Consider the following 22140-nt stretch of genomic DNA (forward strand, 5'->3'; position numbering starts at 1 on the left):
GAGTGTATACATGCTTATATGTATTTTTTATGTATTTAACTATGTATGTTTATGTATGTGTTTAACTATTTAACGATGTGTGTATTTTGTATGTATACGTCGTACGTATGACGTAGTTATATTTTAGCGATTTTGCGGGCTTCCGCATCCGCAACGGCGAAGCTGCCGCATTGATAGAGGGTTCCGTACTACAGAAGTTTTTTTGGTTATGGTTTATATTATTACATATTATTTGTGAAAATTCTTTGTTAGATTCATTACATGCTCATATCTGCACTAATAATATTTTTAACGCAAAAAAAATATTGACGAAATATTGCACAAAACAGCTCCATTCCATCCTTGATCTTTTTAATAATAGAGAGTTGACGCTCGCGTCAAATTCACTGACGAGTTCAATGACGTAATATTTATTTTTTTATAGGCTCATTTTTGTAAACGGATTTATATGGGAATGGCATATCCTTATACATCGATGGACTCTACTACTAAGCCTTCGCTGTCAGTCCGTCTTCTGTCTGTCTGTAAGCGGGCTGTATCTCATGAATCATAATAGGTAGAGTCGAAATTTTCACATGTAAGTTTTCACGAGTGTGTATTTCTGTTGCCGCTATAATAACAAATAATAAATAATAAAAATCGTCAAGTACGATATGGACTCGCACACGAAGGGTTCCGTACCATAATAAGTACAAGAAATAACATTTTTATTTTTAATTTTCATGGCAACTGTTTTGAAATTTTTATTACCTATTTGGCAAAGATATATAAAGCGGCAATAGAAATATACATTTTGAGAAAATTTCAACTCTCTACATATTACGGTTCACGAGATACAGCCCGATGATAGACAGACGGATGGACCGACGGACGGACAGCGGAGGCTTAGTAATAGGGTCCCCTTGGCATCCTTCAGGTACTGAACCCTAAAAATCAGGATGGTGAATTTAAAAATAGCCGCCGTGCTTAAAAATACATATTGTTTCATCTTGTACGATGGTACGGAACCCTCCCTGTGTGAGTCCGACTCGCACTTGACCGGTTTTTTACAATTCCTTACCAACTATTACTTATAATACCTAATAATAATTTTATTAGTAGTGATAATAAAAATGTTTAAATTGGAATATTTTTTAACTGTTAGGTGCTAACTGATAATAACAACATGAAAGTCGAATAGCGTACGATTTTATTAAGTACTTAATTATAATAAATAAACAAACTTAGTTAATGTAACCATATTTTCTACACTTTTATGCTTTTGTTTTTGTTTAATACTAAATTTATTCATAATAGTCGAGTAGTCAATAGTTGAAAATGCTCAAAAATGATAAGTAGGTAGGTAGTCAGTTTTGTCAAGACAATCTTGAACTTACCAAACATAAGTAGGTTCCTACTTACTCTTTGAGACCTACCATAATCTTATATAATGAACTTTTGATTATTGCCTATTAAGTTCATTTTTTTTATTCGCATGTTCGTACGATAATGTGATAGGTAGTAATTAATAGGTTTAAATTATCATATCTGTATTAAGTATCGTGAGTTCACCGTTTCTGATGTCACATGTTGAGTGCCAGGTAGGTAAGCATATTATTAGAATAGATATAATATGTATGTAGTTGTAGTCTTAGAAGGTTATCACGTTGCGTAAATACAGGACGGCAATAACAATTATTAAGTACCTATAAATGAAAAGTAAAGGATTTTCATCATTAAATCTACCTATGCAAATTTTTCTTCTTTTATCACAGAATTCTCACACTGCCTGAGTGATCCTCCCTTTTCTCGTACACAACGGTTTCATTCGAGTACAATTTTTCCTGTATGGCCGCAAACGACTGGCCTTTTGTTTCGGGGAGTAAAATTAATATAAAGATAACACCGCCCACGGATAGCAACCCGAAGCACCAGAACGCGACATAATTACCCAAATTATCCGCAATAACTTGATATAGTTTAGTAACAGCGAATGTGATCAGAGCCACGAATATTTGTATTACACAGGTCGCTTTTGATTTAATATTCGTGGGGAATATCTCTGACGTTATAGCGAAAGGCACCGTAGCTAAACCTATAGTGTATGAAAATATAAAAATAGGTATCACAACAATAGGAATGAATTTAAGAGCAACGACAAGATCGTTGCTTTCAAACTTCATAAAGAAATAAGCTCCTATAACTATGTTTGCAAGTCCAACACCACACGAAGACACTATCAAAAGCGGTTTTCTTCCAAGTCTATCCACTAGCTGAGAAGATATAGCCGAAGTTAGCAATTGCACTGTCCCAAATAGTATGCAAGCTTCCTCAGCACGCAATCCACCTTCAGCTGCTCCGAATATCTGCTGAGCGTACGATATAATCGCAGTGCTACCACAAAACTGTTGTGTGAAATATATTCCGAACAAAATTATAAGGCCTTTTCTGTTACCACCGACTGTAAATAGATCTCTCCAACGACCTTTTTCTTTCATATTTTCGTTGACTAAATGCGACATGCTTTCGAGTTCTTCGTTCATATAATCCCTCCCACGAAGATGTTTCAATGACATTTCAGCTCTATTTGTGTCGCCAGATTTTATGTAGTAGTAAGGTGATTCCGGCATGGCGCTGAATGTCACAACGAAGAGGATGGGTATTGCTATATTGAAGCTAGCCAGCCCGAGCATCGAAACGTATGGACCGATACAGTACTGTGACAGGATCCCAAACTGAAAAACAAAAAAAAACTAATTTTATATTGCGCATTAAAATTTTGTTAAAAGCCACATTAAACTTTATAGTAGTTTTTCTTTTGGGTTTTCGATGAAGTCTAGACCAACAAGCAAACAGATGAATATTTTTTGTATTGAACTGAAAACCTTTTTAGGCGCGTTGGCTATTTTGAGATGGGTAAAAATTTCAAGGTCACGTCACCGACATGTGTTATTAATGCTCAGAGTGCTGACAGACGTAAAAACTTAATTAATTTTTAGTTTGTCAAAAGTTAATGATTTTAATTTACAAATTATTTGAAAATCCAATTCAAAATCAAATATAATCTTAAAATTCCAACAAGAAATTGGAGTCGAACCTATTTCTATGTAGGAGTTAAATAATGGGAAAGGCATACATAGGTACACTTATGAGTAGGTAATAATATATATAAGTATTATGTATACCTTCGACATAACTGTGATGAGTGTGGCCATAGCTCCACGCACTTCGTTGGATGCGATTTCACCCAAGTACATTGGCGCTGCCGTGTACGCAATGCCGTACCCGAGCCCTTGTATAAGTCGTGCGGCGTAAATCATCGGAATGTTGTTGGCCAGCATCACAAGGATCCAGCCAATGATGTAGGGAATGGCGGCGAGAAGGAGAGTCTTCTTTGTGCCTATTCTGTCTGCGAGGTACGATGCGGGAATGGGACTGACAGCTGAAAAGAGAAAATAAACAACTTTAAGAGGAAAACCAATGCGAATGACATAGACGATTTCACCTTCAAACTAGCAATTTTGACATGTCATGACCCTCTATTGACAATTAATCAAGCAGACATTTCAATCTGCGAAATTTACGCGGACTTTTAGTATTTTGACGTAGGAGGGTAAACGATCCAGTAAATGAACAAATAAGGACTACCCTGACATTGACCTAAAATTAAGGTATATGAGAATCGTTATATATATAATTTTTATATTTTGTGTGTCTGTACACAGTAGGTATACACTCTTAAATTATTTAAATATCAAAAAATCAAATAAAATGCGTGGTATTAATTATTATAACTTATTTTATTTAACAAAAGGATAAATTGCCAGTAAATGAACTGGGAATTTCAGTGAATGAACGAACTCTATCTAGTGCATAAACTCTCGATTCCTATTAATAAATAAATTCTTAAATATATTTTCGGCTTGGAATACAAAAAAAATTGTCAGATTTTCACAGTTTTTGACTTATTGTACATTTTTTTCTACATTTTGCGCGATAAATCAAAAACTATTTTACATAATAATAATAAATAAAACCTGTTTTAGAATGTATAATAGAGCCCTTTCTGTATAATAGAGAAAAACTTAATGCCCATGTTGCACCCAAGTCGCTGGAAGTGCAACATCAGCTGCTGAATGTTTTGAGAGTAGTGAGAACAATATACCGTAACACATGTTATCAGATTTGTTCCTTTGAGCCGAGAAGCCACATGTTCTGATGCTTTTTAGACAATCCAAGATCTCTCATTAAGTGGTCCAAATCATTTTGATTGAATAGTCTAAGTTGAGATGTAAAAGTCACTACATCGTCACTACCTTCTGAAAGTTCTTGAAGTAGATTGGAGGTACTGGGTTGGGGCTGAGGTACAGATTTATCACCAGAAGTCAGAATCGTTCTAATTGTAGACTGCAAGTTACAATAGAGTCGCTTGGAACAATTTTTTTGCTGTTTCTTCTGGTTATATTCACAATGCAGAAATAATAATCATCATGGTGTTTAGATGGTTCGCGCCAAATTATAATACTTTTTTTAGTAAAAGTAGGGTCTATTCTTATTTGCTCATAAACGCAATGAGGAAATACAGCTTCCACATATAAAAATTTGGAGTCCAGGCCTTGCTGTTAGCTGCTAATGGGTTCTCAAAGTAGCCCGAGTATGCTTGTTTTACAAAGTTAGACACACTTGCACGACATTCTTTAATACGTTCTCGCCACCAAATGGTACAAAAATGATTGGAATAACTTGCAGATGTTCTTCTTGATGTTAACACCTCGATAAATTTTGGAAATTACTTGTGTGATCTTAATAAAGTGTGAACATACAAAGTGTGAGTATAGTGCAAAATATGGGGGTACCTGTATCTCAAAAACTAGAGCTGCTGTGTAAAAAATTAAAGTAGATCTGAAATCAGCGACGTCAAATTAGTAAGAAACAGTTTCAAAACCTAATAAAACAAAAAAGTTGAATTTTGTATGCCAGTGAAATGATTCGGAATCGGAAGCCACTTTATATATCGCGAAATTTGGAAATGTGGTCAAATTTTCGAAATCCATATTTATCAATGAAAAGCGACATAATTTTGTAAGTAGTACTTACTTACTTCAGTTTACTATTTTTGAACAGTTTCGCAGAGGTACAACAATCGGCCTCATTCAATCAGCCGCCATATTTATAGTAATAGGCAAATAAATACAATTAAGTATTGGAACTACAATACCTATGCTCCTAAATGTATCTTAAAAAACAAGTCTCATTCAGCGTTACAAGTGCAGAAGAGGAAGTAGACAGACGGATTAACATCAGTTCGAACAAGTACTGGGCACAAAAGGAAAGAATGAAAGGAGCTTACCCAGTACATCTTAAAAGATCCGTTACAGATACATGCATCCTGCCATGCCTCACCTATGCCAGCCAAACATGGGCCCAGACAAAGAATATAAAAAGAATAATAGTGACTTGCTAAAGGGCGATGGCAAGGAGCATAACTTAAGGAAAAAATATTCAAAGTGAGAATTGCAGACATAAGAAAAAAGACAAAGCCTACAGACACCTTGAGACATGCCCTAAAACTGGAATGCAAATGGTCATATTGTATCGATTTTTACAGATGAAAGAAGGACAGGAAAAATCTCCCCTTGGCCAGGTCCAGCAGGCAAAAGAAAAATAGGTAGACCGAAGACGCGTTGGTCTAATGCTATTGTGCAAATCGCGAGAGAAAATTAGCTTGATAGTACCAAAGACAGAGAGAAATGGGGATACCCAAGAGGGATCCTTATCCAAGAAAGAAGAATACCAGAATAAATATTTAAAAAAAAATCTAAAGAAAAATTAAACCGACTTCAAAAACCACAAACACTAAAAAGTAAAAATAATTTTAGTGATTGTGGTTTTTGAAGTCGGTTTTATTTTTCTTTTGAAAATTTTTTATTTCACAATTTTTAGTGGCCCCACTGTACTATAATATGCCATACCCAGTTAAAACCCTACTGTTTACTAAGATTAATATCTTAGTAAACAGTAGGGTTAGGGTACACTGATCGCGAGCAATTTGCTCTTATCCATTGAGGAGTTCCGTTCTCCATCTCGGAAGATATTCATCAGATCTTCATCAAATTTATATGGGACCACCTGCGAAGTATACCCTATCAAACAAAAAAAAAATCCAAATCGGTCCAGGCGTCTTTGAGTAATCGGGGAACATACGTTAAAAAAAAAGATACCGAGGAATTCAGAACCTCTTCCTTTTTTTGAAGTCGGTTAAAAATATTTTTTAAATTTTGGTAACAGTTTCCTTTTTTGTGATGCCAGGGAGCTCTAAATATCGATTTTGAACGAAATCGGTCAATTAACAAAGAATTTCAAAATGGCGTCGACTTTTTTAAATTTTGGTAACAGTTTCCTGTTTTGTGATGCCAGGGAGCTCTAAATATCGATTTTGAACGAAATCGGTCAATTAACAAAGAATTTCAAAATGGCGTCGAATTTTTTAAATTTTGGTAACAGTTTCTTATTTTGTGATCCCAGGGAGCTCTAAATATCGATTTTGAACGAAATCGGTCAATTAACAAAGAATTTCAAAATGGCGTCGACTTTTTTAAATTTTGGTAACAGTTTCCTTTTTTGTGATCCCAGGGAGCTCTAAATATCGATTTCGAACGACATCGGTCAATTAACAAAGAATTTCAAAATGGCGTCGACTTTTTTAAATTTTGGTAACAGTTTCTTATTTTGTGATCCCAGGGAGCTCTAAATATCGATTTTGAACGAAATCGGTCAATTAATAAAGAATTTCAAAATGGCGTCGACTTTTTTAAATTTTGGTAACAGTTTCCTTTTTTGTGATGCCAGGGAGCTCTAAATATCGATTTTGAATGAAATCGGTCAATTAACAAAGAATTTCAAAATGGCGTCGACTTTTTTAAATTTTGGTAACAGTTTCCTTTTTTGTGATGCCAGGGAGCTCTAAATATCGATTTTGAACGAAATCGGTCAATTAACAAAGAATTTCAAAATGGCGTCGACTTTTTTAAATTTTGGTAACAGTTTCCTGTTTTGTGATGCCAGGGAGCTCTAAATATCGATTTTGAACGAAATCGGTCAATTAACAAAGAATTTCAAAATGGCGTCGAATTTTTTAAATTTTGGTAACAGTTTCTTATTTTGTGATCCCAGGGAGCTCTAAATATCGATTTTGAACGAAATCGGTCAATTAACAAAGAATTACAAAATGGTGCCAACTGTTTTAAGTTTTGGTAACAATTTCCTGTTTTGTGATCCTAGGGATCCTCAGATATTGATTTTGAACAAAATCTATGACAGTTCAAGAAAATAGATTTTAAACACTATTTAAATTATTATCATTAACATTAAATTAAATGAAAACACGACGCGCGACGTGTACTGCAGCCCCTGAGCTTGAGCACAGGCCGAACCGGTATAAACCGATTTCTCTCCGTACGCGACGTAGCGCCTGTGCTCACGCACACACGCGCCTCAAGCTTGTAGTAGTGTACCTATCGTAGCGCGCTTGTATGAAGCTTTGACTCTGTTCGCTACTCATGTGGTTATACAACGCAATACCACACTCACAAACACTCGTACAAACATACAGACAAGTATATACTCACACACACTCACACACACACACATGGACGCACACGCACTTTTGAACGGTTTGAACGGAACACGGTTTTGAAATTGAAATTGAAAAAAGTGTAAGAATTTGTAAGAAAATATTTAAAAAAGGTATATCAGCCGGTTTTTTATTCCAGCTCTTAATACATGTAAAAACGTCCAATCTGTTCATTTACTTGAGCCTTTACCCTAGTACCTAATTATATCGACCGCCCCATATCAAAACAAAGTAAATGTCATTTTTCCGAAAATCGTTTTATGTCATAAGCCTAACTTTCATAGTATGTCCCGTTGTATTGTAAGGACACCCACATTAAAGTAAAATTAAAAGCTAGTAAGTCGCTTTGACCATTTTAAAACATAGTAAGTCTATGAACTCGCTAGGTTTTTTATAGATTAATGCGCCTTACTAAGTTTTTCAAAGGAATTAGATTAAATAAAATAAATATCACCCATTATCTAAATACCATGTCAAAACAGTAAATACTTAATAATGCATTAAAACTTAAAAGTAAGATAGGAAAAGTCAAAAGGAGTTCTGACCTCTACATGTCAACTGTTAAATATGGTTTGCAAGGGAAATACTTTGCATACTTACATAATGTTTTTAGGGTTCCATATCTCAAAAGGAAACACGGGACCCTTACAGGATCAATTTAAAAACTGTCATAGCCTAGTGGTTAGAACGTCCGCCTCCTAATCGAAGGTCGGGGCTTCGATCCTGGAATCACGCACTACTAACTTTTCAGTTATGTGCGTTTTAAGCAATTTAATATCACTTGCTTTAACGGCGAAGGAAAACATCGTGAGGAAACCTGCATACCTGCAAGTTTTCCATGTTCTCAAAGGTGTGTTCCTAAACTTCTCTTGAATTTAAACCACTTACTATGTTTTGATCTGAGAAAGAAATTTGACATTAATTGACAAAATTGAGAGACCTAAGCTTGTATAAGAACACAGAAGTGTCATAATTCGTGTTCACTTTGCCTAACGTCTCTCAGAGAGCAGAGAGAGATTTAAACTGTTTCTTATAATCATTGGCCATATTTCAAATGCGAAAGTGTGTTTGTTGGTTTAATATTCAATCACGCTGCAACGGAGCAACCAGTCGACGTGGTTTTTTGCATGGATACATTTAAAGACCTTGAGAGTGACATCTCTCTCCGCATCGTATTCTTTATTGCTGAGGGTTGTGACCTCTTTCCATTATTCCTACATCTAATGGTAGGTTTTCTTGGGATGCGGTGAGTTCAAAGAGCCTACGGAACTCGACTAGAAAAACGAGATTTTGACTCTTAGGTTTAACGGTTATGAATTAGTTATTATTATCAGTGATAAAATTGATTAGGGCTGCCAGGTAAAATGACATTTATCTCGGAAAATCAAAGAGTTTCCACGAGATTTTTTCCAAGTTTGCGCTACTAAGTACATATTATGAAGAGGAAAGGTTTGTTTGTTTGTTATCGATAAACTCTGAAACTACTGAACTACTTGCACTAAAGACATAATCATCAACATCAACCGACAGACGTCCACAGTGAACATAAGTCTTTAATAGGGTCTTCCACATGCTACGGGTTTGCGCCGCCTGAATCTTTGCGCTTGCGCTTGACGACAATCATGCTTTAAAGAAAGCAATGATGAGGTCCAAGTTGGAGCACGCTTACCTAGAAGATGCCTATTCACTCTTGGCTTGCAGGTATCTAAGGTATATATGGCAGGAAACACGGCCGCCGAAATGGCGTTCCAACCTTTAGGCTCTCCCCATTGCCCGCAGCATGAATCTGAGCTTTCTTATGATGGTTATATTATTATGTACATATAATATCTCATAAGAAATCTCTAACACACAATCCAGCTAAGTAGGTCCAATTTCAAAAAAAGCTAGCTAGCCGACAAATCTAACTCAGTTAGGCAGCCTTCGGGAACCTTCGAGATGTCTCTCGTCCAAAATTCCTCAATGCTTGAAGACCAGTCTTTGAATAGTGCATGATGTCAGTGATGAAAAATGGATCCGAAATATAGGTCTTTTTTGTACACAGGAAATGCCTGACGCATACCCCTCCGTCATGTGGGGCTTGCACCAAACTTGCACTACTACGAAATCCATTTCGGAACACGGCACCCGGAACGAGGCGCGCTATCTCCTAAAAAACATAGGTATAATACCTATTTAGAACACTTACTATCTGTCATCATAATCTATGACAACCTCCGAGTATTTACCTGGTAAAACCGTGACTTTAGAATAAATTTTAGTATATAAGCAGGCTTCATTTAGAAATGAAAAAATCCCTATTTTATTTTTCAACGATTATAAACACAACTTTCATTCAAAAATAATAAGCTTAAATTCATTTTAAATAATATTTTGCGACGAAATGACGCGCGCAGTCCGCCCGTCATGACAGTCCAGTGGACACTGAATTCCATAGAGCGCCTGCAAGAAAATAAATAGCACAGGAAGTTTTTTGGTTAGTTTTAGATTATTTAAGAAATGAAAAACATTTAGTATAAAACTAACAGTTCGAATTGATTGCTAAACCTAAACATATCATTTTCTGGAAGTTGGCTTCAAAGTATCAAGATGTTAAAGAAAATTTTTACAGAACAAGTTGCGAACAGCAATGTTTTCAACTTGTTTTTTTTTTTTATTGGGATAATGTATACTAAATTAAAAGAGGCCCTTATAATCTTCACAAACTGAAGTTTTTAATTGCATGTATTTAATAGCTGTTAATGCTTTAGAAAAATAAACAATTTACTTCAAAGTACAGCGTTTTTGCGATTTGTCAAATAGCCATAGTCTTAAATTAAAAATGTATAACACCCCCGACAAGTGAAAGTTACAGTAACTAGAAAAGAGCTGACAACTTTCAAACGGCTGAATCGATTTTCTTGGATTATAGCTAAGAAAACTCTCGATCAAGCCATCCTTTCGAACAAAAAGAACTAAATTAAAATCGATTCATTAGTTTAGGAGCTACGATGCCACAGACAGATACACAGATACACACGTCAAACTTGTAAAACCCCTCTTTTCGGGTTGGGGGTTAAAAATTGGAAAAAAGCATAATCACATCTTGCATAATATTGTGTGCGATATAGTGGTTTATTCCGTATAAGCACCCTAAAACAGCCACCCCACCTCATAAACATGTACCTACGGACGTTTGACTTAATTGGCTTTATTAGAAGATGCCTGTAATAAGGCATTTTCAGTACTTATAATCTCCTAACATAAACGGAAAAATATCGTTCTCAAACATCCTGGGTACGAGAAGCGCCTAGTCTAGCAGTCTACTACTGCCACAGATCTGTGACTACTGCGCATCTCATCTCAACCCATCGATGCCTAGCCCAGTAAGTAGGTAACGTACAAGGAATAAAATAACTTAGACATACGTGAGCCGTTTTATTCACTATGAATCCGACGTATGCTATTATAGGTACGAAAGCGGTCGTACAAACGTACTACGGCTAGACTTTGTCGGTCCGAATTGCTTCCGAATTAGAGATTCGGACGTGCGATAGAGATTCATTAGGACGAGCGACGGAGAGAAATCGAATGACGGATGTCGGATGTAGTGCATAAACTACCATACAAATAGTTCTACGAGTATGACCACTTCGAACGTTTTTACACGGATTCGGATCGGATGTAGTGCGTAACCGCCGCGCCCTAAGGATAAACAAAAGGCCTCTCGCACTGCCAAGGGTCACCGGTAGAGATCTCTTATAGAGATAAGTGCTTCCCTTTTCTTTCTTTTTGTCTTTATTATTACAACTTTCTGGTACAAATAAAATAAACAAATAAACAAAAGGAGCAATAGTTACCTGAACAAAGAATCATAAACGAAGCGATCCATGAACTCTGGTCCTTGCTTGTTTGAATGGGAGAGTCGTCCGCCAACAGTTTCGGCAGAATTGGGGAAGTCCATCCTATCGTGGTGCCAGCCGCCGCCGTGATTAACGTCGCTGAAAAGTGCAAACATAGGCCTTATTAAATCCATACTTCCATACTATACTAATATTATAAATGCGAAAGTGTGTCTGTCTGTCTATCTGTTACCTTTTCACGGCCCAACGGTTTAACCGATTTCGATGAAATTTGGTACAGACTTAGCTTACATCCCGGGGACGGACATAGGCTACTTTTATCCCGGAAAATCAAAGAGTTCCCACGGGATTTAAAAAAAAACTTAATCCACGCGGACGAAGTCGCGGGCATCATCTAGTCAAAAATAATTAGGAATTATGCGTTGTTCCTCTTTAATACGTTTGAAACCTCCAATGGCTCAGAATCTTTGGGAAGTTTTTTTTTAAATTATAGACTAGCACTTGGCTGCAGCAGGACCTGCTGGCAAGTGATGATGCAGCCTAAGATGGAACACGCTTTGACTTGAGGGTACTCATATTAAAATTGAAGGAGGAAACTGATGTTCCATATCCTAGCGGCTCGAATCCGTAACGAGGAGGAAAATCACTATCGTAAGTGTCAGTGGAATTTACGGGTGCAGACCTTGGCCATGCTTTGCGATACGATAGTAGAAAGGTGAAGGAGGATTCATGTGAAAAAGTTCTTGGACACACTCTATATTCTGTAGAACACCGACAACAGGAAGGGAGAGCAAGTTGGGGAAAAGGAGGACTTGTCCTATATACCAGGTAATCCTAGGCATGAGTGGCTGCTTCTACTGTCGGAGGCCAAGATTCTCTTTGGGACACTGAGTTAGCGAAGTATATAGGTAACAATACTATGAGTGCCTACGTAACCCAACATACAGTATGTTTAATCAACTGTAGTTACTAAATTTATATTACTAACAATATGTGATTATTTAGCTAGGTACCTACTCGTCATAGATATAAAAGTATTTATTTGGATTTCTGTGTTACTCGTATATCGTTCAGCCAAAAGGTCAATCTTAATTCACTATATATATATACCTACTGTTTGTTTACCTTAGTGAAAAGCGTATCTTAGGCAATAATTATGAACCTGCATAACCTTTCAGGTTATTTTTTTCAAGGTTCATACAATATCAGGTAACATGCCTACTAAACAAGATGAATTACTCATTTTTATGCTACAAACACATGGTCTTTTTTTAGGGTTCCATTCCAAAATGGTGAAAAAATTGATAAACCCTTATGGTGCGAATTAGTCTGTCACTGTTATTTCAGTAACTAATAAGCATCGATGTGGTTTCGTTTTAACTTATGGAGATAGTACCTACATTAGACCTACTTTTCAGTACACCATTACTTAGTGCGGTGGGTACTAGTAGAGCTGCGTTATCTAGATAACGCAGCTCTACTAGGCCTAGGCCTAAGCTAGCCTAGACAATTGCATTATTGGAACACGAGAATAACAATAGAGTATTGGCCTTAAAAACAAAGCTTAGCAGCATACTGGGTAAGGTCAAGGTGCTACCGACTTGGTAGAGATAAATACCATACACGGCGGTTGTTATAACTGCTCCATAAAAGCTTGCAATAATAATAAAAAACCGGCCAAGTGCGAATTGGACTCGCGCACCGAGGGTTCCATACTCGGGTTTTTTTTCGACCTTTTGCACGATAAATCAAAAAGTATTATGCATAAAAATAAATAAAATTCTGTTTTAGAATGTACAGGTAGAGCCCATTCATATTATACCCCCACCTGGTATCTTACTTTGAAAATTTAAACACATTTTAGTTTTTTTTTAATGATTTAACCACAAATTCACGGTTTTCGGATTTTCCTTTACTTTTGCTATAAGAGCTATCTACCTGCCGAATTTAATGATTCTAGGTCAACGGGAAGTATCCTATAGGTTTTCTTGACAGACACGACGGACGGACGGACGGACGGACGGACGGACAGACAGACAGACAACAAAGTGATCCTATAAGGGTTCCATTTTTCCTTTTGAGGAACGGAACCCTAAAAAACGTCAAAGTGACATGTTATACTTAATGATAATTTTTACAACAATCGATGACAGGAAATAATATTTGCCCAGGCGCGGCGTTAAATTATTTTCGAGAGTTAAAATTACTGAACTTATATTCTACCTACCTGATGATAACAAATCAAGAATTCCTGAAAAAACACTAGAGCAAGTATTTATTTAAAATCCAGTTGAATCAATTTAGCGGAAATTTTAAAGGTAGGTATTATTAAAGTAGGATATTTTGAATTTTAACAACATTAAAGGATAAAGGAAACCCGTTCATAGTCGATATTTTAAATCCAGTTGAACCATATTTAGCTAAAAGTTCAAACTTAGGTCCACCGCTATATTATACTATGTAGTATAATAAATAAAGTAGTGTGTTATATTATGTATGTATGTAATCTTTACCAAGTTAAATAATTTTTTTCTACTTGATTTCTAGCCGCTGAAAAGTACACTGATCATTTACTTTATAGTGCAGGTACTTAGGTATATTTTAGTGGAAAAATATTATAAAACAGAATTATCACGACATCGCTTCCTAATTAACCTACTTATTTAATTAATTATACAATTTAGCGGACTCATTAAACAGTTCAACTTTCAATATTAAACAAACACAGTTGCCTAGACAATTAGCACTACTTTATATTCCTTAAATAAATACCAGGAAATAGATAACATTTATGCACTAACATTATAAAATAATGACTAGTACCAACTAATTCCTTCCTTTATAGCAAATTAAAGTCTTTAAGTACTTAGGTAAACTAAGTCGACAAGATCGACACAGGGTGATTGTAATTGATTTTTCAATGTCCATCATTATTGAATTAATTTGCTATTGTTATTGGTATTGGTGGTATTTACTTGCTACTTGTAGCGAATATTACCTGACAAATCAGTAGGTACCTACTCAAAAACGCATAAACTAAAAAAAAAAAAAAGATTCCGACGAATTCAGAACCTCCTCCTTTTTTGAAGTCGGTTAAAAATACATTTGTTATGATGCAATATTTACAGATACTGCGAAGTACGCAAAATCGTATTAAAATTGTTTATCATACCATTATAAGCATCCTGAAAAAAAAACATAATTTGCACAGATTTGCAAATTATGTTTTTCTACAATCAACGCCACAAAAATTCTGAGGGAAAAAACAATGAATTGAATTGAACAAAGTGTAGGTAAAGTTACAAAAGGTGTAGGACCTCAATTTTCTTAGAGTAAATCCCCAGAATCTATTCATGTGATAAAGCGCTCAATTTTGTTGTGAACTTTTTCCCATAATAAATATATAATCTATATTGAGATTGTCTTACAGTCGATTTTATAAATAAATCCGTTAGCTCGAAAATTTAATAGCAGTATCTAATTAAACTAGATAATATAATTGATGTGTGTAACATTTGTTATTAAGAGGGGTTTCTCCGTCACTCGCTTCATACAAACATAGTTCCAATTTCATTTCAATATTAAGAGGGCTCTCTCCGTCACTCGTTTCATACAAACGTAGTTCCAATTTCATTTGAATATTAAGCAACCAAAGTCCATGAAATTTTGCAGACATATTCTAGAAACTAATATCTATGTCTGTGGTTTTCCAGATTTCTGTTAAAATATTCAGTTTCAAAGTTACGCGGTCTTAAAAATTTACATACAAATCTTTTAGCCCCTGTAATTTTAAAACTACATATTTTTAGAAAAATCTAAAACACCACAGACACAGATATTAGTTTCTAGAATATGTCTGCAAAATTTCATGGACTTTGGTTGCTTAATATTCAAATGAAATTGGAACTACGATTGTATGAAACGAGTGGAAACGAGTGACGGAGAGAGCCCTGTTAAGCAACCAAAGTCCATGATGCAGACAGTCCTATTGGCGTCACTCAGAAAAGCAGGTATTATTTAAATATTTTATCGAATTATTGGAATGTCCTCTCCAAAAACCAACACAAAAAACACAAGTTTAATGTGTAAGGTTATCCGAGAGTTTTAATCTAAACAAACTAATGCCAAAATAAATAATTTAATTAGAGCGTGATTGCTATCACAACATCTAATTATTCAGTTCACAATCCAAATACCGAAAATATGCGATATCGCCCCGAATCTCGGAAGGAGACTAAACTAAAATCTTCAAAACACCCGTATTTATGCAAGTTCAATCTTGTTGGCCTCCTAGTAACAGATTGTATGACATCGAATGAGCCAAATATCGATTTTACCAAACTACCTTCATCAGCTAAATTAATAATTTTATATTATTTTTGACAACTGAAACAGTGGGTTTAAATAAAAAGAGCAAATCAGTATAATCGCCCAAATTTATTATGTCACTTCACTAAACACACTAATACAAATCACTCATTGCTTTATTACTATTGTTACTTTGTTACTATTTATATAATTTACACTTGTTTACACAAATGGACATAGTTTCAGCTTACAATGCGTACGATAGAACAATAATCCTAAAAGTGAGCTCGCATAGCTTTATATGGCGTTATCCCCACCGAAGGCATTCGGCAGTGGTGGCGGAGTTGCGTTCGGCTGTCAATGGCGCTGGCGTTGATTGGCTGTCATGGCGGCAGTAGGCTATGATTGGCCGTCTTGGCGGTTATCGGCTGTAACAGGCGGTGATTGGCCAGCTTGGCTTGACTCGGATAGTCTGGTTGGCGTTGGCGCGTTGCGATTGGCTGAGGCGGCGTGGCGTTACACAACTCAAATCAACTTTTTAAAAATAACCTTACAGTCCATATGCATATTCTAGAAACTAATATATGTGTCTGTGGTGTTTTAGATTTTTCCAAAAATATGTTTTAAAATTACAGGGGCTCAAAGATTTGTATGTAAATTTTTAAGACCGCGTAACTTTGAAACCGAATATTTTAACAGAAATCTGGAAAACCACAGATATAAATATTAGTTTCTAGAATATGTCTGCTTGGTTGCTTAATATTCAAATGAAATTGGAACTACGTTTGTATGAAGCGAGTGACGGAGAGACCCCTCTTAACATAGCTCCAGTAACATAGCTTTCGACAAGGTAATTAACTTGAAGACGTCAATTTAATCGACCTCTATATAGGGCTTCATTTCACAATGTAGGTAGGTAAATGGCCTACTAATTCATTTTCCTCCACTTACTAAAGACCAAATAAAGCTTTACTGTATTTTATATTTTTACCCTAAATTTATTTTATTTTATACCCATGATTTAGGAACAATTTCCATAAAATGTCAAAATACTCAAAATGCTGTGCAGATATTTCGAACTTAAACAATAAAAGTCCTAATTCGGATAGGTATCTACGTATACTTAATACAGTATCATATTTTTGTATATTTGGATTTTGGATAGCCAATTGAAATTGTCACATTTATGGCGCTAAAAGTACTGTACATTTAGGTACACCCACATAAATGTTGCATGTATATATTATGTTTCAACATATTTGTTATAGGTACACAAAAATATTTCTCTATTTATGATAACATTTAAAAAAACAAGGAAATAATTTAAAACTTATTTCAAACAAGTTTAATTGAAATTGAATAGTCTAAAAAATTGAAATACATCTAAATTGTTCAGGAGCTTTTTATTTGAACAAAACCCGAATGATAATTATAATTAGGTGTTTGTTTTTTCAATTTTATTCAATAACTAGCTGTGCCCGCGACTTCGTTCGCGTGGAATAGTGACTTTTCGGGCAGCATGTACATACGTTAAAAATGTTCGCCGTGATTATTTAAATTGACATAACTTTTTTATTTATGAACCGATTGACATGAAATAAAAACTAAATGTTAAGTGAAGCTTACTACAATTTATTAGTGAAAACCGTATCTAAATCGAATAAGCCGTTTGTGATATTAGCGTGCACAAACACACAGACAAACAGACAAAAAAGAAATTAATTACAATTTCGGGTTCGGCATCGATATAATAACAACCCCTGCTACTTTTTTTATATATTTCCATTGTACAGACACCACTTTTCTACAATTTTATTATAATGTATAGATAATCAAACAAGTAATGTATTTATATTAATTGTTATCATTTTGTTCACATTTCCTAGAAAACATGAACTACATACATCTAATTAATAGCATCAACATTGACTTGATTGCCATTGAAAATAACTAGGTCATTCGGTATCACAGTTAATAACTCAGCTGCTACTGTAAGCTGCACGCAAATAAAAATGTTAAGGTCTAGACTCTAGATAGATAGACCGGAAGCCGTCTGCAAAATTGTAGTTTGCATGCTGTTATTGTATAGTTGACTAGCTGATGCCCGCGACTGTGCTCCGTAGATATAGTTTTTTTAAATCCCGTGGGAACTCATTGATTTTCCGGGATAAAAAGCAACCTATGTGTTAATACAGGGTTTAATCTATCTCCATTCCAATCTACATCCATCCATCCATGCATACGCGAGGTTCGAATCCTGCCAATTCCGCGTATAAAAAAATTGTTTAAGTAGAATGTTGTTTAAAATGTAGGTAACAAAAATTATAAATAGTTCTCAGAATATGTTTTTTTTTTGTCATTTAAAATGTCATTATACATAATATATAAAACGAATTAGTAAAGAGCAAAAACTTTCTTCACTCTTCATTTTGATTGAAATAAATAATACTTAATTCATTCACATCCTTACTTAATTTCGAATAGTGCACAAGTGTAAATTAAAAATTTATAACAGCCCCAACAAGTGAAGGTAACAGTAATAACTAGAAAAGAGCTGATAACTTTCATACGGCTGAACCGATTTTCTTGGATTATAGCTAAGAACAATCTCGAGGAAGCCACCTTTCAAACAAAGACAAACTCAATTAAAATCGGTTCATTAGTTTAGGAGCTACGATGCCATAGACAGATACACAGATACACGAATACACACGTCAAACTTATAACACCCCTCTTTTTGGGTCGGAGGTTAAAAAAGGAAAGCAATAAGACCATTTAGGTACGTCATAGTATTCTCCTTTTATTAACTTTGTATAGTACCTGCCTATCAGTACTTATTATGCAGGCAATGCTTTTCTCAATATTCTATTGACACCATTTATTTACATAGATACTAAGCAAGCATTTTCTTCACATGTGCGGTTGACGTCGTGTTCTGTTGTTTGTTCATGAATGTTTACCTATTTAATTACATGTTATAGTTTGTATATACCTACTATTATATAATTATACTAGTTTGGAGGGAAACATTTTAAAGTAAAATTGTCTAATCTAATAACCTAAATCTAAATTCTAAAACTATAATTTATTTCTATTAATTAATTATTATTATAGTATTAGAATGTTGTACGTAATTGTCATTATGATCATCATCATTTGCCTGGGAGAGTTTACTTTTATCGATAAGGATAAAAAATATCTTAAGGAACTTAATTATCTAACTATTCTAACTACTTTTAACATTTTCTTATCACGGCTGTTAAATCTTTATAACTAAAGTTAAAAAAACTCAATTTTATACATAATATTCTCTTAATCTAGTTTAAGATAAAGACCTTCAATTTAATTGAAGAAAATATATATAGGTATTAGGTGTAACTTAAAAGTTCACCTGTCTGTAAATAATACGCATGATAATAATACATATGACATTTTAAATTTAAATTTACAACAATTTATTAGTGCCTATTTGGTTATTTTAATTGATATATTATTATGACAGTTTTTTTTATCTCTCACACAACCGGTGACCCCGCCGTACAAACGAAGGAAGCCTAACTATACACCAAACCTCTGTAATTACACGTCACGCACACAAACTCAACATAAATTCTACGAAACTGGCCACTTAACACCTTCCGATACGCTTTGACACAAGTAGTGATTATATTTTTTTTATTTGACACTTCAATGAAATAATTTAATTTTAAATCGTATCGTAATCGTACTGTGCAAATTACATAACTTCAAATTGAAGTCTAGGGTTGTCAGAAAATAAATGGGGTAATTTTGCCTAAAAATGGGCAGTTTTTTTTTCATTATATTTAGTCAAATTTATATTTTATTTTTGATGACAATCATAATATAAGTAAATACACAAGTGTTCTGGGAGCGAAGAGGGCTGTTTTGTTAATTAAAAGATAAAAAATTGATATTGAAATTTAATTAAAACAAAACTTATCACTAAATTGTAGTACATTTAATATACCAGTCTCCGTCATAATAGCTACCTGCATGCCAAATTTATCATAAAATACCTAGGATACCTACGTAATTGGACAGATAAAAATGTATGTACTTACGCATACCTATCATGTTGTCTTCTACGTTTTCCGTAAATGTATATGTTTGTGTGTGCAATAAAGAAATAAATAAATAGTTAATCAAAATCTTACTACATTAATAATGTTATTTTTAGGCGCCAAGAGGCTCCCTCCGGCTTTTTAGTTATAGTTTTAGTTATAGAATTAGTTGTTAAGCTAGAAATAAGTACCTACTAACATAGTTTAAGTTATTTGTCATACAAACACAATTATGGGTCTAATGGCCTGAAATAAAAGTTAATTTATTTATTTATTTATTTATTTAGTTATAGTTAGTCCATGATAAGTAGTAGGCACCCACCAAAACAACCTTAGCGACGAACGAAGGACCCGTCACGCGTCATGTGGTCAAAGATGGGACGCTATACGGATAGCTAGAAGATACCGATTTACTTTTTTTAAGGTCATAAATGTCAGAAAACACAAGACAAATAAAATATAAACCCATTTTGAATAAATAACTTTGAATTTGGCTTAGAGAAAAAAAACCGCTACCCAAGAGCCGCTTTGTGTAATTTGGTAAGAGATCTACGATATAGGGATGTAAGCTTGCCCGGTGTATAACACCAAAAGTAGTGAACTTACCCTGCGAGCTACGCTAAACGAAATCGCTAACTGGTATATTATTAAATATTTTTAGTGAATATATTGCGTTTTTATATTTGACTTTATAACTTTTTTATTTTTAACTGTCAGGATACGATTATATAGTAAACATGGTGATGGGCACCCTGTTAAGCAGGGATTTTCAATAAGGCCAGAGGCCCTATACTGTAATTAATCAAAATTATGTAAAAACAGAGTAGGTAAATTTTAATAAATTCAAATTCAAATTATTTTTATTCAATTAAACTTTTACAAGTGCTTTTGAATCGTCAAAATAATCTACCACTGGTTCGGAATGCCGTTCCTACCGAGAAGAACCAGCAAGAAACTCGGCGGTTGCTCTTTTCAAATGTACAATTTACAATAATATGCCATTACAATAATATGTTGCAATCGATAAATTATTATTTTCTAGCATCGAACATCCATCGATTTGTAACTATCATAATAAAGACTAATCTAATGAGATCTCATTTATTAATAATCATCGTGAAAGGGAAAAATAGGGAAAAATAGGAAAATAGGCAAATTTTCATATGTGAATGGTATCATTCCATAACGCACACATACTCGTCAACTGACAGTTACCTCTGCTTCATTTGACTTTTCGGAGCATACCATCCTGAGTATTTATTCATCCAAGCTCTCACATAGCTATATCAAGTATCAATAAAGGAAGTTGTGAGTCCACAAAAAATATTAAGGAGTTTCAATCAGGTATGTTTATATCTAGGTACTGCTATCCACTGCTATAGTTGATATATATTTTATAATATATTTTATGTGATTTGATATAATTTGTCAAAAGCGTACTTTGCTCAGATTAAACGAGACAAGTCTTTTACGTGATTGTAGTTTTTTTTTCTCTCTCGTCTGGCTTTACAAAGATTAGCCAATCTCAAGTTTATAGTTATTAATTATAAGTTAGGGAATGGGAAACTATACAAGTATGGACTTCGTCTGTGCCGGCGCTCGCCGACACACGCGCGGCGCCCCTTTAGAGCGCTTCCCAGTCAGTTCCACCACCAAAAACACCACACAAAACCAGGCCACTTAAAAAAAAAAACACTCCAAAAAGGCAGAGCACGCGCGCCAGCAGACACCAACACAGACGAAGGCCGAACCTCCGTGATTGTAGTTAGAGTTTGAGCAAAGTCAAAGAAAGCTATATATAAAAGCTAGTCTATAGATCTCAGCCTAACGCATAATCTGTTTATCCACCCGAGAAAAAAAAAATATCTAAACAAATCCCGTTAATCTACCCCGTCGGGGGTGGACTAACACACTTTTCCGAGCATACACCCAAGGATAGCTGTTTCAGCGTGGACAAATCAAATTAGCCCAGCTTACAGTGGATGGTAGTGGCAGTGGTGGATGTAGATACCTCATACATTTTGAATAGGTACAGCTACTGAAGTGGTAAAGGAGCTTGAACTCATGCGCCGCTCAGATGACTAGTGAAGCATCCGTGCACTTCAATGTCAAAAGAGAGAGATGGTCAAATGTGTCTTGGCAGACTTCAGTTCACACATCTTTGAGGACATTGTGGGACTCTCAGGCATGTAGGCTTTCTCACGCTGTTTGTCTTCACCGTTAAAGTAAGCAATATTTACTTATATTTACTTAAAACGCAATAACTCTGAAAAGTAAGGTGTGTGCCCGGGATCGA

General features: G+C 34.9%; 1 protein-coding gene and 1 long non-coding RNA gene across 3 annotated transcripts in view; one reads left to right on the plus strand and one right to left on the minus strand.

The window, feature by feature from the left end:
• Nucleotides 1-641: 641 nt before the first annotated feature.
• The window catches only part of LOC123875679 (facilitated trehalose transporter Tret1-like), a 39645-nt gene continuing 18146 nt past the window's right edge, over nucleotides 642-22140 (minus strand). Inside the window, exons 2-5 of one of the 2 annotated variants that reach the window (XR_006798191.1) lie at nucleotides 11452-11592; nucleotides 3165-3421; nucleotides 865-2714; nucleotides 642-658 (exon numbers count right to left, since the gene is read on the minus strand). Coding sequence is in view for 1 of the 2 variants with exons in the window: in XM_045921662.1 (XP_045777618.1) it covers nucleotides 1749-2714; nucleotides 3165-3421; nucleotides 11452-11592 (1364 nt within the window). In the remaining variant the exon portion in view is untranslated. Of the gene's footprint in view, nucleotides 659-814; nucleotides 2715-3164; nucleotides 3422-11451; nucleotides 11593-22140 lie in introns of those variants that run through there. The other variant, XM_045921662.1, reaches the window with a different exon arrangement.
• LOC123875718 lies at nucleotides 4106-21490 on the plus strand. Its single transcript, XR_006798202.1, has 3 exons — nucleotides 4106-4117; nucleotides 13246-13248; nucleotides 21327-21490. It is a non-coding gene; the product is annotated as an uncharacterized LOC123875718 (long non-coding RNA).

Source organism: Maniola jurtina, chromosome 2, assembly GCF_905333055.1.
Source record: "Maniola jurtina chromosome 2, ilManJurt1.1, whole genome shotgun sequence".
NCBI lineage: Eukaryota > Metazoa > Arthropoda > Insecta > Lepidoptera > Nymphalidae > Maniola > Maniola jurtina.